This window comes from Chiloscyllium plagiosum, unplaced genomic scaffold (assembly GCF_037043375.1).
Source record: "Chiloscyllium plagiosum isolate Xiang-an unplaced genomic scaffold, Cpla_swu_hap1 HiC_scaffold_4, whole genome shotgun sequence".
In the NCBI taxonomy this organism is placed as follows: domain Eukaryota; kingdom Metazoa; phylum Chordata; class Chondrichthyes; order Orectolobiformes; family Hemiscylliidae; genus Chiloscyllium; species Chiloscyllium plagiosum.
The window spans coordinates 83805976-83832947 of NW_028270142.1; the positions used below are offsets into that span (position 1 = coordinate 83805976).

Sequence of the window (26972 nt, forward strand, 5' to 3'; positions counted from 1 at the left end):
TTCCAGTTTTACATTTATCTCAAAACTGTGTAAACAATTTTCAAAGAAGACAATGAAATAAAGACAAAGAATCTTGCATACGTCATTTCAGTAAACACCAAAATCCGTGTCAGTTGAAATTGTACCTTTACAAATCAAATCTAAAAGGGTTAGTGAACACAAAAATGTTGTTATTGAACCAAAACGTAATCTTTCTTGTTAAGGACAACCAACTATGGTGTCTTACACTGACATTTAGCGATCTGGTTATGCCTATTCTTAGAAATTTAACATGTTTCATAAAAACTAGACAAGGCAGTAAATAAACAAAATGCTAAAAACTTGCCCCATCTCTACTAAAGTAGTATTTAGTGTTTTGTACATCTGGGAATCAAGGGTAAATGAACTCATTTTCCCCTTCTAGTGGCATAGCCAACATTCAGCCCCTAACACCACTAAGGTATGTTGTGCGCAATCTAAGGTCGTTAGTAATTGTTACTATGTTTCTAAAATAATTCATTGGCTATGAAATAGTTTAGGGTATCACAGGACATAAATCCAAGTCACACTTACCATCACCTGAGTGGCTCACAATTCAGCAAAGCTTCAAATTTACGATTTTCATCCTGGTGTTCAATCCCTTCCTCGACCTTACCTCAGTTTCCAACCTGCCAAAACCCTGAAAAGTTTGCTTTTCTGGGCTATTGTGCATCAAGTTTCTTTTATCCATATTGATAGATGTGACTTCAGCTATACAGGTTCTAATACCTGGAATTTCCTCCACACATCAAACCTCAAAGTACCTCTCTGACAAGACTTGGCTCACTTGGCCAAAGTCTCATGTGGCTTGGGGATTTGAAGATGCCATGGAATATTTTAATACTTCAAAGGCATGATATAAATGCATGCTTGGTATACAGGTTTGGTACTCATCCTCCATCCAGATGAAGCTATATCATTAGCCCTACCAGTACCAAAATATATCACAGAAAGCAAGTTTACTCTTTTCAACAGGGTGAAATCACAGGAGATTAAGCCACAGACAACTAAACTGCAATTTTTAAAAATTTAGCTGCCACAGTCGAGGGTGATTTCCTATGATGGTTAGAAACACTTTGGACAAGATGCTAAATAAAGCAACAAGTTTTATCTTTAAATTACACATTGCCCCAGTCCTGTAATTTCATCCTGTTCTACAACCATCCATACCAAATATACTAATTATACAGCATGAATCAGTATAGGAATGACAACACAAAGTTCATAGCCATCTGAGGACACTCACACGATCAACTCTTCTCACATCTATCCTTGGTATGAAACACTTTGGTGAGAGGAAGAGGAAAACAAATTGCCAAACATGGTAGATACACAAAACACTGAAGGTTGCAATGCCATAAAAAAAATTACTGACTTTAATTTTAACAGAATACAACCAAAAAGCAGTTGTTTAAACTTGTACAGAACATCTTTGTGTGAAGGAAAGTGTCTCACAAACTCGATTTTTTTTGAGGTAACAAAAAAAAGATTGAGGGCAGAACAGTAAATATTGCTTTTGTAGAATTTAGTAAAGTCTTTGACAAGGTTCTGCATCATAGACTTTATGTTAGATCACAGATTCAAGGAGAGCTTGCCAATTGGATTAAAAAAAAAATCGACTTGATGGTAAGAGATACAGAATGGTGGTGGCGGAGGGTTTTGTTTTTCAGACTGGAGGCCTGTGACAAGCAGTCTTTCACAGGGATCAGGACTGGGTCCACTTTTGTCACTTATATAAACAATTTGGATGAGAATTTAGGAGACAGTTAGGAGGTTTGTGGATGATATCAAAATTGGCAGTATAGTGAACAGTGAGGTTGGTTAGCTACGATTACAAAGAGATCTTGACTAATTGGATCAATGGACTGAGGAGTATCAGATTGAGTAGAATTTGGATAAATGTAAGATATTGCATTTTGGTAAAGCAAACAAAGGCAGAACCTATACAATTAATGGTAAGACACTGGATAGTGTTGAAGAACAGGGAGACCTAATGGTTCAGGTGCATAATTCTTTGAAATTTGCATCAGATAGGCAGTGGTTATAGAGGCATTTAGCACACATGCCCCCATGGCTCAGACTGAGTATAGGAACTGGGATGGTATGTTGAGGTTATACAGTAAATTGGCGAGTCCTCTTCTGGAGTTCTGAATGTACAGTTCTGGTCATCTTGCTCTAGGAAGGATATTAAATTGGAGAGGATTCAGAAAAGATTTACCAGGATACTGTCAGAAATGGAAGGTTTGAGTTATAAAGATAGGCTGGGTCTCTTTTTCATTGGCATGTCAGAGGCTGAGGGATGAGGTGCGTGGATAAGGTGAATAGCAAAGGTCATTGCCCTAGGAGGCAAATTGTTTAAGGTTAGAGAAGAACTTTAAAAAGGACATGAGGGGTAACTTTTGTTTTTAAAAACAGTGGTATGTTTGTGGAAAGAACTGCACAGGTAGTAGTGCATGCAGGTATAGTTACAACATTTAAAAGACATTTGGATAAGTACGAGTGGAAAGGTTTAGAGGGATATGGGCCAATCACAAGCAAATGAAACTAGTGTAGCTTGGGGGAACCTTGGCTGGCATGGACAAGTTGGACCAAATGATCTGTTTCTATGTTGTATGGCTCTACTCTGTTGAACAGTTCTGGTCTTCATATTATTAAAAGAATAAACACAGGAGAATATATAAAAAACATTTCTGATAGCAAAACTGAGGTTGTACCCAATGGGAACAACTGACCAGGAAACAGCTCTGTCACCAAATGGGTCATTATGATTAGGAAAATGTTATACAGTAGACAAAATTGATATTGCAACTTGCAGCAAGGCTATAAGATGGGTTATAAGTAGGTCATAAAACTAGTAGGAATTTTGGACAAATTCCTTATGAAGAGAATGCTTAGAATGTGCAAGCAATAGAGAACCTGGGGAGATATGTAGGGAGAGAAGGGATAAAAGGATATGTTGATGGGGTTTAAAAGGGTGACAGAAGATCCTACACATAAAAAATAAAACCACACATGAATGAACGCATTGGCCTGTTCATGTTCCATAAGTACTATACGACACTGTGCAAAGAAGTTGTTCAAGAATTTTAAATGCATTATTGATCCTGATGTTGGTTGTGGATTCTGTGCTTCAGCTTTGGATATCAGTTAAGAGTTTTTGAAAAAGTCTTCAATTGTAGTAAGTACACATTTCTAGCAAAGCCAGCACTTATTGTCCATCCCCAATTTCTCTCATGAAGATGGCTGTAGCTCAAGGTAATTCATTGTTGTAAATCATTTTTGGGTATGGAGGGAATCTTATTTGGCTAATGATCATACCTAGATATACTGATTCAAGCTGAGTACACTGTAATATTAGTTGGTTTTAGAAACCGCTGTTCATGCGTCAGTGTATATATATTGTAACTCTGAGATGAGCTAGATAGAGAGAGCAGAAAAGAAAGAAAGTGGAGGCCTGAAGTACATTGCTTTTTCATGGAAAGAATACACTATTCTGGCAAAATCACCAAGGTTGGTTAAAAAAAATGGAAAGATGAGCAGGATTTTATATTTTGTTTATTAAATGAATACACCCACCTTAAGTTTTCTCACAAACTTGAATGGGAAACAGTCTTCTCAAATACAGCAAATTGATGAGACAACTCATAAGAGAAAGTAAACTTCAGATAGTATACTCTACCTGATTATTTTTCTGACACGATCATTAGCAGCTTTTAGTCTGAGAGAATTAACATTTCCCATAAGATTCTAAAGGGAAAATCTGAGCCTAGCATATTAACTAGCCAGGTCACTTTGCCCTCCAGAAGTAAGATAAGTTTGAAAGGCAAAGATGAATGTTTTCGCTTACACGTGCGAAATCAATAAGTTCGCAACCAGTAACCACTTGAATGATTTTACCACTACTTTTTTTAAAAATACATTTGGTCAAACAGTATCACCCAATTCAAAGGCTTAAATGAAAAGCATCTCACTGCACCTTATTCACATCTTCAAGACTAGCTTTAATTTTAGGAAGTTCTAACTATACACCAGTATTCTTTTCTCGCAAATTCAAATGCATGTTTTGGTAGAATCAGGCTGTAAACAAACGTAATATAACTTGATACACAAGAGCTGCTTAACAGAAAGTCATTTTCATAAATACAAATATTAAAACATTCTCAACACACTGACATTACAATTAATCTGCACCACAATGCAGCAAAATGATGAGCAAAAACTTCAACAACCCTTATCATGAGTGTAGTTTGCATAACGTACACAACCTCAAATGTTTTCAATACAGCTCTTTTTTATCGGAAGGTTCCAGAGCATGCCATTATATACACCAACTACTGCCTTTATTACCAATAATCTGTTTAACATATATATTTGCTATGATCAGGCAATAAATGTCTTGATTTCACTCCCAATCTTCACCCCTCCCTCCCATAGAAGCCGAGATTCCAATGGCTTGTATATCATCGATATCATCATTGCCTTGATAAGAGAAAATAAGTTACTCTGCACCACTACTGAATTTATTTGTGGTTCAGAACATTATTGTGGACATACATTTCAAGATTGAAATCTTTTTGTTGGCATTTAGTATTGCAGAGAATTGACAAGACATGAATAGGAAGTGAAGTTTTTGAGAGAGAGAGGTGGGTCTGGATCCATTAAAATTAATTGTTGTAAGTCTGTCCTTCGGGAGGCTGAGAAATCTTCACATTCTCTTTGCAAGTCATCATACGCCTTAGATCTTGAAGTATAGCCTTAATACTATAGGAATTTTGCCACTTAGATAGAACTGGTATACTACGTGAATCCACCTGCAAGGGAAAAAAGTTTAGTAAAACACATGTTTTGTCAGCATAAATGTAAAATTTTATAGAACCTTTATTTTGTTTGGGAGACTGTGTGGAGTTTGCACGTTCTCTGTGTCCATGTGCGTTTAATTTGGGTGCTCCAGTGTCCTCCCACGGTCCAACGATGCGCATGTTAGGTAGATTAGCCATGCTAAATTGCCTACATTCCAGGGATGTGCAGCTTAGGTGGATTAACCAAAGGAAATACAGGGTTACATGGATAGGGTGGAGAGGTGGGTTTGGATTGGGATGCTCTTCGGAAGGTCAATGTAGACTTGACGGGCTGAATTGCCTGCTTCCACACATAGGGATTCTATGAGGGTTAATGTAAATCAAAGGCTTCCAATTTAGCACAGTTGCTATTTGTTTTGGGAAGAGTTGCAGGGAAACATAAGAAATACAAGGAAACTAAAGAATAATGCAATGCTATCACGTAGCATATGGGATCCATGGTGATAATAAATGTTATTCTACTCCATTAAAATTGCATCACTGAGTAGCTCCAAGACAAAATGCACTCTCCCAGATTAATAACAAAAAAAACACTAGAAGCAAGATGTCCTCACCTTCTCTTGTGAAATCCAAAGATCTGCCCTTAAAAACTGACAAAAGCAATGCTGATCATTTACATAGTTTCTTAATTAAGGATCTTGAACCACATATAGAAATATGTAATAAAGAGAGAAAAATAAGATTTTGTTTTCTTACAGACAGAAGTCGTCAGGAGAAAATGAATAGAAAAGTTAAAGGTTAAAAAGTAATATATTTTAGATTGCAACATTACACAAAAACAACTGTTCTGAAAATAAAGATTAGATAATAATTGACTCACCATTCCATTGGAATTATTTATTCCATTCATATTTATTTTTGTTACAAATCTAACAGTTGGAGCTACATCTGGGTATTTACTCCCACACTCTATTTTCAGGCTGTATATTCTGTTTTCAAAACAAGTCTGAAAAAAAAACACTAATACATGTAATATTTCATAGATCAAGTGCAAAAGCAATACAGCAGACATATCAAAAGTGATCCAAAAGTCTTTTGTAAAGTGCCTCACCAGACACTTACACTCAACTGCAACTGTTAAAGAGAGGTCAGCTTTAACTGCATGTTTAGAAACTCCTTCAGGCATTTTCATATACAAATGCCTCTATTTCCTTTCAGACAAGAAGATTAGCCAAGTACCAAGAAGTTCAAATCTCCCTTCCTACTACTATAAGTTCTTTTGCTTCCTTTCTACAATGCATCAGCTCAGTGACACCAGTGGATTGTTTAGCATTGGTAAGGATCACATGATGGATAAACAAAAGGGCTTTACAGATCCAATGCTGGTCAAAATCATTGCCAGCATATACAAGAAAACTGCCTCAGGATAGTGTGCATGTCCTCCATTTAGCCCTCAATGCAACAGAATAATTATTGAAGGCAACTTGCCCACAAGGACAGGTGCCCTCAGCAGGCCCTTGACTATGTCGAGTTAACAGCATCTGAATTCCCAAAACCTTCTGTACAGCAGCAAAAGTCTATCTGAACTTTCTACCCATCATCTTAAGCAATCAATACAGCACAAACATTAAAGGTATAACACAACATGACGGTAGATTACATCCATTCCTGAGTTCACAGGTATTTTGGCGCATATCAACCCTGACAGGAAAGTGGAAAACATAAGTATAATTCTCAAAGGAACACAAGGAAAGAACATCTGCATGACAGTAATTTAACCCTATATAGCATGTTAACATACTGACCCTCGGTGGCCCAACAATCATTCCTGTCCATCGTGTGAGTGTCATGTCTTCATCATCCTCGAGCCCCCAGCTCACAGTTCCATCACCTACACCTTTCTGGCCTTCTTCAAGTTCTTCCAACAAACAAAAATTGCGAGGAACTGTCCAACATGAAACAAAAAAAAGTTAGTTAGTTGTGTAGGCGTAAGTCAAACTCAAGATCTGGTAACCAAAAGAAAAATTTCATAAAACCAGAACTAGAGGAACCTCGATTATTTGAATATTGGATTATCCAAAGATCCTGCAAACACCTTGCATCAAAGAGGTACGTGCACTGTATTCGATTTACCTATACCGAAGATGTGAAAAACAAAAACAGAAGCAACTCAAGCATTAGCAACTGGATTTTTTTTTTAGGTAAGGGTTGTTGCATAGTCCTTTGCAGAAGTAAGCGTTTTACAGTATCCCTGGCACTTTACTGGGCCGTTCATTTAAAAAAAGGCCAAGAACGTAAACGCATACATGAGGCAGGGCTTCCGTCTTTCTATCGTGAGACGGAAATCCCAGAAACACATACTGGAAATGGTTTTGCGATTGTAGAAGCAGTTCAGGACCTTGTTTAATGGTGGGATTTCATGGTAAGGGTTTAGTTCTTCTAATTTTAATCTGTAATTTGCAGACTACAAATATTAGTCTGTTTAAATGTCAGATTCACTAAAATTATAGATTTAGACAAATTGTCCAGTAGAACACAGCATTATATGAGTATGGGTTGCCCTGCTTTAAGCTAAAATTGATTATCCGAATAATCAATTAATCGAACGAAATAGTGCCTGCCCATCTTATTTAATAACCGAGATGCCTCCGTATGCTCTTTCAAAACTCAACTGTACATTAGGTGTAAAGCAAGTTTTGTCTGCAAATTCTAAGTTTGGACCTGAAAAGGTGTTTACAACTGGCTCAACAGAAATTGAATTTTAACTATAAACATAAAGGAGAAATGATGATAGTACTGGACTAGTAATTCAGACGTTCAAGCTAATGCCATGGGTTCATAGGCTCAAATCTGGCGATAGAGGCGGGTGAAATCTGAATTCAGTTAGCAAATCTGGAATATAAAGCTAGCCCTGGTAATGGGGGCCATAAAGTTATTTTTTGCCTTGAAACCAACGGGATTTACAAATGTTCTTTAAGGGACAAATCTACCATCCATAACAAGACTTAACAACTTGACTGGACACTCTCCACAATGCACGTGACTTTTTACTGCTCTCTGAAGTAGCCTAGCAAGTCAGTGGCTCCAAGGTCAATTAGAATTGGCAACAAATGCTGGCCTGGCCAGCGATGCTGTCTTTCAATTATGAAAACAGTAATTAGTCTTATGTTTAACACATTGAAATTATTCCAAAAAATAAGACATACACAGAAGGTACTACTAGCAATACATAAAAAAATGATTACAAATCTTACACAGCTCCAAAATCTAGCAGCTTCTTAATCACATCCTATTAATTCATATCAACAATGAGTTCATGTTTCAGTCTGTCAACTGCCTTACATCATATTCATTGACTCATTGCAGACAAAAGCAATTTTATTATGAATTTGACAATCTCACAGATGGGAGGAGGCAATTGTAAAGTATTATTACTAGACTAGAATCCAGAAATTCAGGTAGTGTCCTGAATCCAACCAAGCAGATGATGGAATTTAAGTTCAATTAAAAATAAAATCAGAGAATAAAGGTCTAATGACTACAATGACTGAATTCTGTATTGTCAGAAAGAGCCCCCTTGTTCACTCATACCCTTTGGGGACGATATCTGCCATCCTTACCTGATCTGGCCTACATGCAACTCCAGACCCACAGAAATGTGGTTGACTCTTAACTGGCCTCTGACATGATCGAGGAAGCCATTCAGTTGCATCAACTGCCAGAAAATCTCAAAATAGAAATGAAACCTGATAGACCACCTGGCATCAAAGGCACCAGAAATGACAATCACAACTCTGCAAAGTCCTCCTCATATCCGAAGCCTAGTGTCAAAACGGAGAGCTGTACTATAATCAGTCAAGCAACAACTTGACAGTGTTGTACACATGAAATCATACATTACACACAATGTCCCAGAAACCACCAGCATCCATGGATATACCCAGTCCTACCATAAAGACAGACCCATCAGAGATGGCGACGCAGTCGTATACAGTTAGGAGTGCACTGCCTGGGAGTACTCAACATTGATTCATCAGTCAAATGCAGGTGGTACCTAATAATCAACATTGAACACCACGTGGAGAAAGCACCCACAGAGGCACAGAAAAATAATCTGGATGGGTTTTTTTTTAAAAAATGATGCATTTTTGGCAATGACAGTCCTGAGAAATGCTAAAATTCAGATAATTAAAAGGCATCCTTGCACATGAATTATATGAAATAAATGGGCAGGTACTGCAAGCAATTCAGAAGTTACATTCTCACTTGCATTTCCTCAAATCTTACAAAAGGAATTACTGAGATGAGGCTAAAGGTAAAATATATTTGTGCACATACAGTTATGCTTACTTTAAATCTCAACTTAAGTCATTAAATCTCCTTGCAATAATGTAAATGCTACACTGTCCGTGTCAAGTGGACTAACTATTCACTTTCTCCATGAGTTTTCTTTTAATCTAGTCCTATTCGAAAATAAACAAGCCTTCTTTTACTAGGCTTTATCACATGAAACTACACTGTCCATTCATAGTTGGATAGGAAACTCATGTCCAGAATTTCTCTCATGTTCTTCAGATTGTAACAGAACAAAGCCAACACCACTTAAGGAAATACAATATATTTCCAAGTCAGGATGCTGAGTGACTTTAAAAGGTATTTTGCAAATGGTGGTGTTCCTAGGTATTTGCTGCACTTGTCTTTCTAGATGCTGGCAGTCATGACTTTGAAAGGTGTTATCTCCTGAGCAGCCTTAGCAACACTGCTGTTACTGAGTGGTAGTGGAGAAAGCAAATATTTATGGGCATGGATGTCAATCAAATAGGCTGCTCTGTCCAGGGATGTGCTGAAAATGTGTTGCTGGAAAAGCGCAGGTCAGGCAGCATCCAAGGAGCAAGAGAATCGCGTTTCGGGCATAAGCCCTTCTTCAGGAATGAGGAAAGTGTGCCCAGCAGGCTAAGATAAAAGGTAGGGAGGAGGGACTTAGGGGAGGGGCGTTGGAAATGCGATAGGTGGAAGGAGGTCAAGGTGAGGATGATAGGCCGGAGTGGGGTGGGAGCGGAGAGGTCAGGAAGAAGATTGCAGGTTAGGAAGGCGGTGCTGAGTTCGTTAGATTTGGCTGAGACAAGGTGGGGGGGTGGGAAGGGAAATGAGGAAACTGGAGAAATCGGAGTTCATCCCTTGTGGTTGGAGGGTTCCTAGGTGGAAGATGAGGCGCTCTTCCTCCAACCGTCATGTGGCTATGGTCTGGCGAAGGAGGAGTCCAAGGACCTGCATGTCCTTGGTGGAGTGGGAGGGGGAGTTGAAGTGTTGAGCCACGGGGTGGTTGGTCCAGGTGTCCCAGAGGTGTTCTCTGAAACGTTCTGCAAGTAGGCGCCTGTCTCCCCAATATAGAGGAGGCCACATTGGGTGCAGCGGATGCAATAAATGATGTGTGTGGCGGTGCAGGTGAATTTGTGGCGGATATGGAAGTATCCCTTGGGGCCTTGGAGGGAAGTAAGGGGGGAGGTGTGGGCGCAAGTTTTGCATTTCTTGCGGTTGCAGGGGAAGGTGCCGGGAGTGGAGGTTGGGTTGGCAGGGGGGTGTGGACCTGACGAGGGAGTCACGGAGGGAGTGGTCTTTCCGGAACGCTGATAGGGGAGGGGAGGGAAATATATCTCTGGTGGTGGGGTCCGTTTGGAGGTGGCGGAAATGATAGCAGATGATATGCTGTATATGGAGGTTGGTGGGGGTGGTAGGTGAGGACCAGTGGGGTTCTGTCCTGGTGGCGGTTGGAGGGCGGGGCTCAAGGGCAGAGGAGCGGGAAATGGAGGAGGAGATGCGGTGGAGGGCATCGCCTACCACGTCTGGGGGGAAATTGCCATGTTGGAGAAGGAGGCCATCTGGGTTGTATGGTATTGGAACTGGTCCTCCTGGGAGCAGATGCGGCGGAGACGAAGGAATTGAGAATATGGGATGGCGTTTTTACAGGGGGCAGGGTGGGAGGAGGTGTAGTATAGGTAGCTGTGGGAGTCGGTCGGTTTATAGTAAATGTCCGTGTTGTTTCGGTCACCCGAGATAGAAATGAAAAAGTCTAGGAAGGGGAGGGAGGAGTCTGAGACGGTCCAGGTGAATTTGAGGTCGGGTTGGAAGGTGTTAGTAAAGTGGATGAACTGTTCAACCTCCTCATGGGAGCACGAGGCAGCGCCGATACAGTCATCGATGTAGCGGAGAAAAAGGTGGGGGGTGGTGCCAGTGTAGCTGCGGAAGATGGACTGTTCCACATATCCTACGAAGAGACAGGCATAGCTGGGGCCCATGCGGGTGCCCATGGCTACTCCTTTCGTTTGGAGGAAGTGGGAGGATTGGAAAGAGAAGTTGTTCAGGGTGAGGACCAGTTCAGTCAGTCGAAGGAGGGTGTCAGTGGAAAGGTACTGGTTGGTACGGCGGGAAAGGAAGAAGCGGAGGGCTTTGAGTCCTTCGTTATGGGGGAATGGAGGTGGTGGAGGGCGTGGGTGGTGTCCCGAACGTAGGTGGGGAGTTCTGGGACTAAGGGGGACAGGACCGTGTTGAGGTATGCAGAGATGAGTTTGGTGGGGCAGGAGCAGGCTGAGACAATAGGTTGGCCAGGGCAGTCAGGTTTGTGGATATTGGGCAGAAGGTAGAAACGGGCGGTGCGGGGTTGTGGTGCACCCGATGTGGCCTCCTCTATATTGGGGAGACAGGCCACCTACTTGCGGAACGTTTCAGAGAACACCTCTGGGACACCCGGTCTAACCAACCCAACCACCCTGTGGCTCAACACTTCAATTCCCCCTCCCACTCCACCAAGGACATACAGGTCCTTGGACTCCATCGCCAGACCATAGCAGCACGACGGTTGGAGGAAGAGCGCCTCATCTTCCACCTAGGAACCCTCCAACCACAAGGGATGAACTCCGATTTCTCCAGTTTCCTCATTTCCCCTCCCCCCACCATGTCTCAGTCAAATCCCTCGAACTCAGCACTGCCTTCCTAACCTGCAATCTTCTTCCTGACCTCTCCGCCCCTACCCCGGCCTATCACTCTCACCTTGACCTCCTTCCACCTATCGCATTTCCAACGCCCTTCTCCCAAGTCCCTCCTCGCTACCTTTTATCTTAGCCTGCTGGACACACTTTCCTCATTCCTGAAGAAGGGCTTATGCCCGAAACGTCGATTCTCTTGCTCTTTGGATGCTGGCTGACCTGCTGCGCTTTTCCAACACCACATTTTCAGCTCTGATCTCCATCATCTGCAGTCCTCACTTTCTCCTGTCCAGGGAAGTATCAAGTTTGAATGTTGTCAGAGCTTCATACTCCTGATTCATACCTTGCACGTCGTGGACAGGCTTTGGGCAGTCAGGGTAAGAGTTACTGACTGCAGGATTCTTAGCTTCTTTTGTATCCACAGTATTTTTATGGCATATTCAGTTCAGCTTCTCTTTAAAGGCAATCTCAAGGACAGTAATAGATGCATCGACTTGAGGAGTGTCAACATGAGAAATTTGCCTTTTAGAGAACTACACATTTAGGATTATTCGCGATGATGTCCAAAATGTGCCATTAGCAGTGATTTCAGCTGTTAAACTTCCCTTCCTTCTGCTGTCAGCTCTCTCTGACTTCCACTCTCAGCACTGATTTATCATGCTTAGTGCCCCTCCAAGAACAGGTTATTCTTAACTCATGTTTGTTGCCGAAAGGCTCAATAGTAAGAGTTAAACATAGACTGGGAGATTTCTAATCTGACAGTATTACAGTTCACAGTAAGATTTAACCCAGGAAAACACTAGTTTACTTTTAATAAGGGCTTTACCATCTACTGACTTCTGGTGGCAAGTGAACCAAGAGCCTTCTTGATTCCATTATATATGGCAAATAGATTTCCACTGCTGCAGACAGTATTTTTTTTGACAATGGCAGATCCAATCCAAGCTGTATCACCCTGTCATTTTCACAACTACTTATTTACTTTCAAGGTATCCAGTGCTGAAACAATTTCGTTTATGTGGTGTGACAGGTGAGGTTTTGATTTAATAACAGGTTCATATGGGTCAGAAAATCTTGCACTTCATTTACTATTCTGGCACATTAATCAAAGAGAAGAAAGTGAGGACTGCAGATGCTGGAGCTCAGAGTTGAGAGTGCGTTACTGGGAAAGCACAGCAGGTCAGGCAGCATTCAAGGAGCAGGAGGATCGATGTTTCAGGCATAAGCGCCTAATTGGGAAGGAGGCTTGTGGGCCTGGGCTGAGAGATAAATGGGAGGGAGGTAGCTGAGAAAGTGATAGGCGGATGAAGGTGAGGGAGAGAATGTGATAGGTCAGAGTGGGTAGTAGTGAACAGGTCCGGAGGGCGGTGCCAAATTGGGATAATGTGGGGGGATGGGAAATGTGGAAACTGTTGAAATCAACATTTATCCCATGTGGTCCCAGGATGGAGTATGATGTGTTCTTCCTCCAGATGTTGGGTGGTAGTGGTTTGGTGGTGGAGGCGGCCCAGGACCTGCAGATCCTTGACGGAGTGGAAGGGGGAGCTGAAGTGTTCAATCACAGGCCGGTGGGGTTGGTGGGTACGGGTGTCCCAGAGATGATCTCTGAAATATTCCACAGAAGGCGACCTGTCTCCCCAAATTGATGTCATCTACTGCATCTGGTGTGGTCTCCTCTATGTCCCCTCCCCCTCCATCAAGGACATGCAGGTCCTGGGCCTTCTCCACTGCCAAACCGTTACCACCCGAGGCCTGGAGGAAGAACGCCTCATATTCTGCCTTGGGACCCTGCAACCACATGGGATAAATGTGGATTTCAAAAACTTACTCATTTCCCATCCTCCCATTCCCGCCCCCCCCCCCCCAAACCAACATTACCCCAGTTCCAAGTCACCAACTCAGCACCACCCTCCGGACCGGTCCATCAGTCTCCCCTCTGACCTTCATCCACCTATCGCTTTCTCAGCTACCTTTCCCCAAACCCACCCCGCTCCCATTTATCTATCGGCCCCGGCCCACAAGCTTCACTCCTGATGAAGGGCTTATGCCCAAAACGTTGATTCACCTGCTCCTCGGATGCTGCCTGACCTGCTGTGCTTCTCCAGCAACACATTCTCGACATCAATCAAAGAGTCCATCTACCTAATTCATACTAAGTAAAATTGAAAAAAAAATTGATAGAGATAACAAATCTGCAACATATGAAAAGTGGCGTTTGCTAAAATGCCTGAGGGAAGACTTAAGGCAAAAGCAAGTGAGAACCTAACGATATAGGTTCCACACCTCCCAATTTCTTGGAATTAAATGGAAGGATATGGTTGAAACGTGAAACAAGTGTACAATGTTGTCAATAGTCAGACTTTATTAGTTTCGACTAGCATTTTTAAAAACAAAAAAACGACTGTACTTCAAATTAGCTCGTTATTCTTTCCAAGACTGGATAGATCCTGCAAAATGATTTTTGACACAAACCTGCCAAAGTTTAAAATTCTCCAGTTTGGCACCATTTAGCCATGTCAGACAGGGACCACAAAATATAGGAAAGATGTCCCAATGAAAACAGGCACATGGAGGACAGAAGACTACTTCATTGCAACATATTGCTTTGGCTTACACTAATGTTACCTTATGCTGGGTACAGCAAGCAAACAACATCTAAACAGCCAACATTGAGGGGTGGGAAAAAGAAAAAAAATCTTCTACATTTGGTTAGCTTTCAATATCAAGCATTCCCAATTAGAAGAGTGAAAATAGAAAAATAAATCAATTTGTTTTATGTTACAAAGTCACCATGGAACAAGTTACAAGACATTTTGCTAAACAGATGTTACAAATTGGATACAATAAAAATACTAAGGGAGCTTGAAAGTTGTTCAAAATAAGCTCTTTCTCCAGACAAGTGTATCGACTGACAGCTTCCTATATAAGCCATTTAGTACAGTTTCAGCATAAACTTACATGAAAACATAATTGACAGCAAAAGGCAGCTTCTTTTCAATTGTAAATTCATAACATCAATTGCCTTGTCCTATAGAGTTGCTGACCAATGTAGCAAAATAGTATTTTGCTACTCTCATTCCTCTAATAATAAGAGCATTAGCCACAGAAGTTTACATTGCATACTGACCAAGAGGAAACAAGCTAGCAAAACAAAATAAATGCTGCCACATCAATAAACCTCCAGATGTCATATCTACATACCAAAACTATTCATATTTTCAGCAATGCTGCAATCAGTTACAAACTATATGCTATTTCAGTATATTACTTTAAACAACTGAAGTATTGACAAACATATCCACCTGAATAACCCAAGCTTGCACTTCATTGAGGCATTTGAGACACCCTAAATTTCCACACTAGCATAATCAGGTAATGGCCATTTTATTATTTCACTACACAGTAGTTTAACTAGTATGTTTAAAATTCTTTAATATCACATTTGAAAAATACGCTAATTCTTTTACATAACACTTTTCACAAAACATTTTCAAAATTGCTCTGTAGATGAGAGGAGAAAGTAAGTTGGCAAAAAAGGAGAGTGAAAACATTATTCCTATGCCTATCAAGAAAGTTCCCAAAATGCCTTTTGAAGTTGAGAAAGCATTGGTGAAATAAAAGCTTGGCAGAATTTCAGACGCTTTATTCATTCCAGTTTCTTGCACTTTAGCTACATAACAACATGCACTTTGGTCAGCATGGATTAAGATCCATTTTCAAATGCAGAACCCATGTTTCAGCTCTGTTGGGACCTCAATACAGGGAGAAAATTTAAACTCACCTTGTAAAAGTGTAATTATGTCCCAATTCTCTGGAGATTTTTTTTAATTACTAGCTTAATTTATAAGTAATATAACCAAAGTTCATAAAATTTCACATACTTATTGGCACTTTTTAGGTGACTGCCACCTACTGGACCTCTATTGATTTTACTTAACTCTGCCTACAGCTAGTGGTTTTTAAACATTGTAACTATACCCGTATTCACCACTTCCTCTGGAAGTTCATTCCACACACAAACCATTATGTAAAACAAAAATTGTCCCACATGTCTTTAAATCTTTCTCCTCTCCACCTTAAAATGCTTGAAATCCCCAGTCCTAGAAAAAAAGATCTCTGCCATTCACTTTATCTATACCCCTCTATATTTTATAAATCCCTATAAGGTCACCTCTCAACCAAGTCTGTTCACATTATTCCTACATTCACATAGGCTGATTCACATACCTGGACAGCCAAAAGGTTGTCTACTTTAAATATATTCAAAGGAGCATCCAGACCCCAAGCAAAGGATTCCAAAAATATACAACCACTTGATTGAAAACAGTTCTCAGACCTATGGTTGATCACTTATCTAGATGTTAGTATTTTAGATTCCAAAATCATGTTAAATGTCTCAGCATGCATCGTCAAGCCCCTTCAAAGCTTTGTATGTTTCAAAAAGATCACTTTTTGTCCCTCTAAACTCTATAGTGTTGGCCCAATTGCTCAACATTTTAGAAAAGCCCTCTTATTCCATGAACTAAAAAGTAAGTGAGGTCATAGATATGTTGATACTAACTTTCCAATAATTAATCATATAACTTCAGGCTAACCAATGTAAGAATGCTTTGTACAGCACAGCTTTCATCCTATGACAACTGTTTTAAACTCATGTGTTGGACTTGTGCGCATTAGATTCTATGATCAGTTTGAGCTTTAATTTATTTTAGGTAAAGAATTATTGTGGAATCACACATAGTTCTTGCTGTAAGGAAAATGATTTTTGTGAATTCTGAGATATATCAGTTGGGATGATAGCTTATCACTAGGAGGTAACAACATATTCTAAGCAGAGACATTATTTGCCTTTTGGAGCCATCTTGTCTTGGCAAAGATCTACTGGATTAGTCTTATAAATTGGAAAGTCTAAAAATAAATGGTGTGCAAGTGTGAATGAGGACAGATAGGAAGTGATGTCACTACACTGACCATAACTTTTCAAGGAATCAATCTGGAATTAGGCAGACTACCTCTCCAATCTAAGACTGCCCATGAATGATTTAAGTTCTCAAACAGCCAATTAGAGCTCACTTGTCTTTGATCAAGCTGAAGCTGTAGTGGCTAGTAATGGTTAATAAGGCTTCGGTTATAATAGTTTGATGCACAAGGAGAAAGATCAAAGGCAGAAGAACTGCAGTTATTGGAACAGAACAAGAGATTGGTACTTTGTCAACCTGTGTCTCAAGCTGGCATCCCAGTGGATCAACTATATTAAATACCATTTTTTTGGTTTAAAAACACTAAAAATTCTTGAAAGATTTAGACCTGGAATGAGTCTTGCAACTAATCAAGACTGGTAAACTTTTGGCTTTCTTAAGCTCAGTCTATCAGTAATTGTATTTGAGGACTTTGTGGTGCAATGATAGTATCCCGACTTCTGAGCCAGGAGTCCTGGGTTCAAGTCCCAGGTTCAAGTCCCATCTGCTCAAACAGTGCTTAATAACTTCAAAGACATTTTCTAATCACTGTTCAATGATTGTAATTTATCAAAACAGGTTGGTTAAAAATAACTTACAATTGTAATCAACCTAAGTATTAAAAATAAAGTGAAAGCACATCCTAATCTTACACTTCAAGAAGGGAGGAAGTAGGCAAAAAACAGGAAATTACAGAAACTGTAGTTTGCTTGATGCTTGCAATGGGGGTAGATGTTAGAATCATTGAGATGGTTACGGTTGAGTATTTTTAAAAATCTCATTATCAGGAAGCATCAACGTGGTTGAGAAAAGAAAATCATGTTTAACATTTAAAAAAAGTTTCTGAAGTAGTAACTTGCTGTGCATAAGGGGAGCCATAGACATATGGTGATGAGTTTCCAGAAGGCATTGACAAGGTATTCTACATAAAAGATTATTACGCAAAACAGGAGATCATGGTGTAGGGGGTAATATATTAGTGTGGACAAATGATGGGTCAGCTGACAGAAAACAGTTTATGCACAAATAGTTAGCAGAATGCAGATGACAAAGATAGGTTGGAAAGTATGATCTGAAAAGGACAGGTGATGGTTGTAGACTGATAGGTTGAACAAGTGGGTAAAAATCTGGCATGAGCATAACGTGGAGAAAAAGTGGTAGGGTATTTCTTATACAGAGAACTACTGCAGAAGACATGCAAAAACATGCCAGAGAATTCCCAGAGGCCTGGCACTCCAACCAAAACGTCATAAACAAACACATAGATCTAGATGCCACCTATCAACCCCTCAGAAAATGAACAGGAAATGACATCACCACAAACCCCAGGAACCCCATCCAGGAGAAAGGTATAAATAGAAAGCAGGAGCCAACAGCTTCGCTTCACTTGGGGGTCGCCACTGATGATGTTACCTAGCCAGGTAATAAAACGTCTGGATATCAAACCTACAGCTCAGCGAGCAAACCTTCACACTACTGCAGAATTCAGGGGCGTAGATTAACCTGTGTTGTTTATATTAACTCGAAGCATTTGATGAAGTCTTACATACAAAACCGTTAATAGCTAGAAGGCCACAGATTGAGGGCAAATTACTGACGTGGCCACAAAATTGGTTGAGTGATAGGCGAAGAAAGTAGGTATAATGTGTAGATACTCAAATTGATAGATCCCATAGGGACAGGGCCTGTTATTCATATTTATTAGCTACCTGTAAAATGGCAGAGCGCGTCATATGTCCAAATTGGGTGATGACAAAGTTAGGGTGAATTGTTGACAGTACAGAGGTTAGCATAAAGTTACTAAGATATTAATACACTAAATAAATGGGCAAAACATAGCAGATTTAAGCAAGTATGAGGTTTTCCGTTTTAGACTGAAAAAAAATAGATCGGGTACTTTCTAGACGATATCAATTTAAATACACTGAATGCCCAAAGCGATTTGGGGATTCAGCTGTATAGATGTTTAAAATGTTACAAACAGGTACTGAAGATAAGGAGGCTAATGGAATGTCTGCCTTTCCACCTAGGGTACCGGAGGATGCAGAAATTATACAAAACTCTGGTTTGATTCCACTTGGAGCATGGAGCGCAGATTTAGGAGTCATACAGCACAGAACCAGACCCTTCGGTCCAACTCGTCCTTGCCAACCAAGTTTCCCAAACTAAACTAGTCCCTTTTTCCTACATTTGACCCATACCCCTCCTCTAAACTGTCCATGTACCTATCCAAACACCTTTTAAATATTATAACTGTATCCGCATCTACCACTTCTGACAGTTCATTCCAGATGTGAATCACCCTGTGAGGGAAAAAGATTGCCCCTCTGGTTCCTTTTAAATCTCTCCTCTCACCTTAAAAATATGCTCCCTCATTTGGAGCTGCCCTATCCAAGGGAAAAGGTCTTTGCTATTTACCTTATACATGTCCCTCATCATTTTATAAACCTCTAAGGTATGATGATGCTGTCAGTTTAACAAGATTTTGTCCTTGGGTTTTTTTTTTAAAAAAAGAGACATCGTAAAGGCAGAAGTGTTGAGGGGTTGAGGAAGAACCCAATTTAACGATGATAGGGGAGTGCCCATTTCTCCCAGTTCAGTTTTATTTCTAGCCTGGCTTAGTTGTGTCAGTCACAAGATGCTGGAATCCAGGAAGGTTGCAAACTTCAGCAGATGATTCCTGACTGACTTTGCTCTCTGAAGTCTCTTTGGATATTGTTTCCTCCTATCTGTAACATTCTGTGTTTCAATGCACCGTTTTGCCATGGCGTGTGTTTATGGGATATTACTGGATTGGAACGGTTCCTGAGTTAAGTTGCTGTATGAGGGTGGTTAAGTTATTCTAAATTCTGTTTTCTTTTGTGTTTCAACTGTGGTGTTTAAATAAATTGTTTTCCATAAAGCGGAGTGGTTTGGCCATCATATCTGGAATATGCACTTCATATCTGTCTTTAAAATAAGAAAAAGCAAGGGTCTAGGCTACCTTAAAATATTGAGGGCATTTGGCCTGGTCCATAACAAAGGTCACCTTTCAACCACTGTGAAAGTCTCAGCCTACCCTTATAACTCAAACAATCTGTCTCGGCAATATTCTGGTAAATATTTTTGAACCCTCTTGAATTAAAATAATATCCTTCCTATAGCAGGATGACTGGAACTGTACATAGTCTTTAGCACTGGCACTCCCTCGTACAAGAATTACTCTCTTCCACACTCAGGGTAAGGCCACTGGTGACTGTACAGTCCAATGCAGCTTTTGCAGACTTTGCCACACCAAGGGCAAGAGGTGGTCATGGGATATTGGTATGGTAGCACATTCCTTCCTGTTTTCGAATGGCTTCTGCTTGGTCTCCTGATGGCAAGTCTTGAGGCATTTGACACCTTCCTGGATGCTCCTCCTCCACTTTGGATGGTTTGGACTAATGATTACCAGGTGCCAGTGGGAATGTTGTATTTTGTCAGTGAGGCCTTGAGGGTATCCCTTAAGTGTTTCCTCTGCACCTGGGGTTCGCCTGCCATTTTGTGGCTGGGAGCAGAGTGCCTGCTAAGGGGGTCTCATATCGGTCATGCAGATGCCATGTCCAACCCATTGCCCCTGATCAAGGGTGGCCAGTGCCTCGATGCTGGGGTCATTGACCTGATCAAGGACATTGGTGTTGGTGGGTCTGTCTTCTCAGCAGATTTGCAGGATCTTGCTCAGGCAGTGTTGGTGATTCTGGACCAATGGTGCTGGAAGAGCACAGCAGTTCAGGCAGCATCCGAGGAGCTTCAGCAAAATCGGCGTTTCGGGCAAAAGCCCTTCTTCAGGAATACCAGTGTTGGTGATGCTGCTCCAGCGCATTGTGATGTCTGCTATAAACAATTCAAATCTCAGAGCAACATAGGAGGATGGTAGCCACCATGAGCTTGGTGTCAGATCAGATGTTGTCCTCGAACACCCTTTTCCTCAGGCAGCTGAATGTTGCGCTAGCACACCGGAGGTGGTACTGCATCCCTTTCATCAATATCTGCTTGGATCTACCAGACACTCCTGAGATTTTGGAAATGTGTCTGTCTAACTATGGGCCCCAACGATCAAGGATTTGCTCCATAATGCTAAGCAGGGTTGGTGATGACCTTTGTCCTACAGATATTCAGGATGAGACTCATCTCTCTCATGCCTCTGTAAACATGTTGATAATGGTCTGTCGTTCATCCTGAGTTTGCACAAATGCAAGTTTCACCCACATATTGTAGCTCGATGACTTTGGTTTTGACTTGAAAGTGGTGGAGGTTGAATAATTTTCCACTGGTTCTGTACACAGTACTTAAAGTGGCCTCACCAACATCCTGAACAACCTCAACATGACCTACAATACTGATTGGTTTGAGCAATGAAGGCAAGCATACTAAACACCTTCTTCACCACCATCTACCAGTGAACCAACTTTCAAAAAACAATGTATCTGAACCCCAAGGTCTCTCTGTTCAATGACATTACCCCTGCCTGACCATTAACTGTATAAATCCTGCCCTTATTTGTTTTACCAAAAAACAATACCATGCATTTATCCAAATTAAACTCCATTTGTCAGTTCTCAGCCCATTGGCCTTTTAGGGAGTACAACATTTGTTTACAAGAATGATACCTGGAGTTCAAGGGTTAAGTCGAAGAGGAGACAAAATAAATTAAGCCATTTTTTTCCAGAATTTAGAATATTAAGGAGCTTTATGAATAAAGTTTCAAATTATCAATGGGAAATGATAGGCCAGATAAAGATGAACTATTTCCACTGTGTGGATTCTAGAACTAGGATCAGATGTTCAGGAGAGATGTTAAGAAGCATTTTTATACACAAAGGGTGGTAGATGATTGAAACTTTCATCCAAAGGCAGCACTGGATGCTGGATCAGTTGTTAATTTTAACAAAAATTGGTCTAATTCTGACTTAAGCAAAGGTATTAAGGGATATAGGCCAAAGCCAGGTACATTCAGGTAGGCTTCAGATCAGCCATCATCATGGCGAGTCCTGAGGGTTTGAATGGCCTACTCCTCTTTCTGAGCTCCAAGTGCATGTGCCACAAAAAACTTAATATGCACATACAGCAAAGTAGTCAAGCCTAATCAAATGTTTTTATTTATTTAAAGAGAAGAATGTTTGTTTCAGTTATATAGGGCACTGGTGAGACCAGATCTCGAATACCGACCAAAGAAAACCCATGCTGCAAATCTGAAACAAAAACAAATTACGAGAGAAACTCAACAGGTATGGCAGCACCTGTAGAGAGAAAGTGGAGTTAACGGATTGGGTTCAGTGTCCCTTCTTCAGAACAAGACTTATGTCACTGGCAGCAAACATTAACTGTTTTCTCTCCAAATGGTACCAGACCTACTGAGCTTTCCCAGCAATTTCAGTTTTTATTCCTGAATACTGAGTACAGTTTAGTGTCTTAAAGAATGATGTAAATGCATTGGAAACAGTTCAGACATAGCTTACTAGATTGGTACCTGGAATGAATGAGTTGTATGAGGAAAGGTTGGGCAGATTGTGCTGGTTTCAACCGAAGTTTAGAAGAGCAAAGGGTGACATACTGAAGTATACAAGATCCTGAATGGCCTTTATGAGATAGATATGGTAGGTATGTTACCTGTTCTCATGAGCCCAAAACTAGGAAGTACTATTTAAAAAAAGTGAGCAGTCAGCCTTTTAGGACAGATGAGCGCACATTTTTTTTTAAAATTGTGCGAATGTAGAGCTACCTTCTTCAGAAGGTGATGGAGTCTAGATTATTGAATAATTTTAAGGCAGATGTTAATTCATTTACCTTACAAGAATCTAAGATTGTGAATAAAATGTGGAAATTGAAACCAACAGATTAGCCATAATTTTATGGCAGCATGTGCGCTCAAGGGAGCTAAATGGTACTAATCTATATTTCACGCGTAACCTTTTCAACCTAGGAATCTATCTAATCAATCTGTTCTGAACTACCTACAGTAGCTCAGTGGTTAGCACTGTAGCCTCAGTGCCAGGGACCCGGGTTCAATTCTAGCCTCTGGCAACTGCGTGTGTGGAGTTTGCACATTCTCCCTGTGTCTGCATTGGTTTCCTCTGGGTGCCCAGGTTTCCTTCCACAATCCAAAGATGTGCAGGTTAGGTGAATTGGCCATGCTAAATTGACTGTAGCCTAAGGTGCATTAGTCAGGAGAAATGAAGAGAAATAAAGGAATGTCTGGGTGGGTTACTTTGAGAGTTGGTGTGGACTTGCTGGGCCAAAGGGCCTGTTTCCACACGATAAGGGTTCAAAGTAAGTGTATGCTTCCATAAACAAACTGTGTGCGATATCCTTGGTGAGATCTCAATGCCCTGTACGAATAGAGTCACAGATGTATAACACGGAAACAGACCCTTCAGTCTAACTTGTCCATGTTGACCAGATATCCTAACGTAATCTAGTCCCATGTGCCAGCAGCTGGCCCATATCCCTCCAAACCCTTCCTATTTGTATACCCACCCAGATGCCTTTTAAATGTTGCAGTTGCACTAGCCTTCACCACTTCCTTTGGCAGCTCATTCCATACACGTACCACTCACTGCGTGAAAAAGTCACTCCTTAGGTCTCTTTTATATCTTTCCCCTCTCGCCCTAAACCTATGCCCTCTAATTCTGAACTCCCCCACACCAGGGAAAATGCCTCATCAATTTACTCTATCCATTCCCTTATGATTTTAACACCCTCTATTAGGTCACCCCTCAGCCTCTGACGCGCCAGGGAAAACAAACTTATAAAAACCTCTCCCTATAGCTCAAATCCTCCAACCCAGGCAACATTCTTGTAAATCTTTTCTGAATCCTTTCAAATTTCACAACATCCTTCTGATAGGAAGGAGACCAGAATTGCAAGCAATATTCTAATAGTGGCCTAACCAACGTCCTGTATAGCCGCAACATGACATCCCAACTCCTATACTCAATACTCTGACCAATAAAGGAAACCATACCAAACGCCTTCTTCGCTATCCTATCTAACTGCAACTTCACTTTCAAGGAGCTATGAACCTGCACTCCAAGGTCTCTCTGTTCAGCAACACTCCCTAGGACCTTACCATTAAGTGTATAAGTCCTGCTAAGATTTGCTTTCCCAAAATGCAGCACCCCGCATTTATCTAAATTAAACTCCATCTGCCACTCCCCATCCCATTGGCCCATCTGGTCCAGATCCTGTTGTAAGCTGGAGGTAACCTTCTTCGCTGTCCACTACACCTCCAATTTTGGTGTCGTCTGCAAACTTACTAATATGCTCACATCCAAATCATTTATGTAAATGATGTAAAGTAGTGGATCTAGCACGGATCCTTTTGACACGAGCTTTCAACTTCATATTCCACTCATTTTACAATCATGTTAAACATTTGAATTGTACCTTTTGGAAAATACTTTAATTTTCTATTCTTTATCTGCCATCATGCTACCCACTCAATCCACATTTCTTTACACCCTCTTTGTATCCATTCCCATTTATACCTGCCCTGTCAACAATCTTAAATATGTTACACTCAGTCTTATCTAAATCATTAACTTAGATGGTAAGTAGCTGAGGACTTAGCACAGACACTTGTGGTATACCAGTTAGTGTGCTAACTTGAAAACCCGGTTTCTCCTAATGTTTCTTCCTACCCATTAACCAACTCATCAACCATGCTTATGTATTGCCCCCAGCTCCAAGAGGCCTTACCTTGCATTTTTCGTACAACAGTTTATCAATTGCTTTCAAATACCCTTTTCAAATTTACTTTTGTTCTTTGTCATTGACTCCCATTTACATTTGTCTCTACCATCTATCAAGTTTCTTGTGCGACGAGGTGCCACACAACAGGCTGCTGCATAAGGTATGGATGCATGGCGTTACGGGTAAAGAATTAGCATGGATAGAGAACTGGTTGACTAACAGGAAGCAAAGAGTGGGGATAAACATGTGCTATTCTGGCTGGCAATGACTAGTAGTGTATCACAGGGATCAGTATTGGGAGACCACAATTATTCACAATTTATATAGATGATTTTGAGTTGGGGACCACGTGTGCTGTGTCAAAGTTTGCAGATGACACTAAGATGAGTGGCAGAGCAAAGTGTGCAGAGGAATATAGATACTTTGAGTGAGTAGGCAAAAGTCTGGCAGATGGAATACAATGTTAATAAGTGTGAAGTCATCCATTTTGATAGGAGTAACAGTAAAAAGGATTATTACTTGAATGGTAAAAAGTTGCAGCATGCTACAATGCAGAGGGGACCTGGGTGTCCTTGTGCATGAATCACATAGGGTTGGTCTGCAGATACAAGTAACTAGGAAGGCAAATGGAATTTTGTCCTTTTTTGCTAAAGGGATTGAGTTTAAAATTAGGAAGGTTATGTTGCAGCTGTACAGGGTGCTAGTGGGGCCACACCTGGAGTACTGTGTGCAGTTTTGGTCTCCTTACTTGAGAAAGGATGTACTGGCACTGGAGAAGTTACACAAGACATTCACTGGAGAATCAAAGGTTGATTCCAGAGTTGAGGGGGTTGGCTAATGAAGAAAGCCTGAGTAGACTAAAATACCATTCATTGGAATTCCGATGAATGCAGGGGGTTGGGTGGTATCTTATAGAAATAAAAGAAATTATGAAGGGAATATAAGATAGAAGTGGAGAGGATGTTTCTACCAGCAGGTGAAACTAGGACAAGAGGGCATAGCCTTAAGATTAGAGGGAGCAGATTAAGGACTGTATTGAGAAAAAACTTCACCCAGAGGGTTGTAACTCTATGGAACTGCTTGCCCAGTGAAGTAGTTGATGCTGCTTCAGTAAACGTTTTCAAAGTTAAGATAGATTTTTTTTAAACAATAGAGGAATTCAAAGATTAGGTAAGTGGTTCTGAGCCCACGAAAAGATCAGCCATGATCTTATTGAATGGTGAAGCAGGCTGGAAGTTAGCCTACTCCTAGTTCTTATCCTGCACTCAAATCAACAGTATACGGCATTCTTTCCCAGTTCTATGCATTCGTTACTTACACATACGCCTTATTTAGCAAAATGTTTGAATCCTGCTGAACATTTTGGTGGGCGACAGAAATAGAAACGTTTGAATCTGCTGAAAAGGTGCCGCTGCAGATATAGCCCAAGCAAATTACACACCAGATATAATTGTCAAAAAGACGAAACCAAAGTTCACGTTTCGTGCTGCTGAAAGTTGGCCAGAGATAGACCATTTGTTTCCAATCTGTATGATGCTTACGTCAAAAATCTCAAAACTCATAACAAAACGCCCCATAACAAATGCAGAGAAAAATTACGGTTAAACCAGTTAAATATTCGCTCGCAACCCCGAAACTCCGTCAGTCTAAAAAAAATCAGACGCAGCAACTTTTTTTTAAATTGAGTAACACCGTTACTTCCCCTTTGTCACAGCTGCATCTGTAAATTACGCATCACAGTCACAGGATTTTGTAAATAAACTCAATACCTAAAACACCTTAAGGGAAAAAAAACTATCCTATCAAAAATAATCTACAATACAACTAAACAACGCGAAAAAACGTTTTCTCCAGATGTGTGCGGTTCGAAAAAACACCTACGTTAAAAAAAGACTTTCGTATAAATAAGACAGGGTCATACAGGTATCAACACATGGAGCAAGAAAAACCCCTGCCCGCTACCCTCTGAACACCCCAACAATACACACATTTTCAGGTCATGTACAAAGTCTCCGCCACACCAACAGCCAAACAGGCGGAAACAAAACCAACTTCCGTTCCGAGGGACTGGGGACGGCACAAACTGGAGGCCGCCCAGGGACAGTTCCTCGGGCCGGCACGCATCCTCGGAAAGTGCTACCCCCACATCCCATTGGAGTTGGGCCGCGGCTTTCGGGTCTTAGCCCGGACTAAAGGGCCGGGGTGACCCAGGCCGGCATCCGGCCGCGCTACCCGCCTGCTCCCGCTCACTCGGACCTTGGCAGCCCCTCTCCCCTCCCGGTTCCCCCCTCGCTCACTCGGACCTCGGCAGCCTGTCATCTTGCTCCGACCCAGGGAACCGGCGCCGACTCGGCCGCTCGCTCGTCACTTCCGGTCTGTCGTGCCCACCATGCGCGCATGTGCGTCTGCTTACCGTTTGAGTGATGGACCGTGGGTGATCCCTGCACCTGGAGTCTGCATACTCACATCCGACTTTTCATCGTCTCTCACTGCGGCACTCCTTC

At 41.2% G+C, this 26972-nt stretch overlaps 1 protein-coding gene across 2 annotated transcripts; it reads right to left on the reverse strand.

The window, feature by feature from the left end:
• Window positions 1-3555: 3555 nt before the first annotated feature.
• ube2v2 (ubiquitin-conjugating enzyme E2 variant 2) lies at window positions 3556-26873 on the reverse strand. Of its 2 annotated transcripts, none has more exons than XM_043688300.2 (4): window positions 26772-26873; window positions 6623-6762; window positions 5698-5823; window positions 3556-4829 (listed from the first exon to the last, which is right to left on the reverse strand). In XM_043688300.2, the coding sequence occupies exons 1-4, from the start codon at window positions 26785-26787 to the stop codon at window positions 4683-4685; spliced, it is 429 nt and encodes a 142-aa protein (XP_043544235.1). In that variant the 5' UTR covers window positions 26788-26873; the 3' UTR covers window positions 3556-4682. The 2 variants fall into 2 exon arrangements, with proteins under 2 accessions (XP_043544235.1, XP_043544233.1); XM_043688298.2 differs by having other exon boundaries at window positions 26766-26823.
• Between the last annotated feature and the right edge of the window lie 99 nt (window positions 26874-26972).

What these genes read in the sequence shown, in the direction of transcription:
- ube2v2 (XM_043688298.2), bottom strand. Translation starts at nt 26,787, where the DNA reads ATGACAGGCTGCCGAGGTCCGA. An exon ending in TGATTGTTGGGCCACCGAGG is followed by an intron (nt 5,824 to 6,622) that starts GTCAGTATGTTA and finishes TTTTTTTTTCAG; the next exon opens with ACTTGTTTTGAAAACAGAAT. An exon ending in TAAATAATTCCAATGGAATG is followed by an intron (nt 4,830 to 5,697) that starts GTGAGTCAATTA and finishes TTTCCCTTGCAG; the next exon opens with GTGGATTCACGTAGTATACC.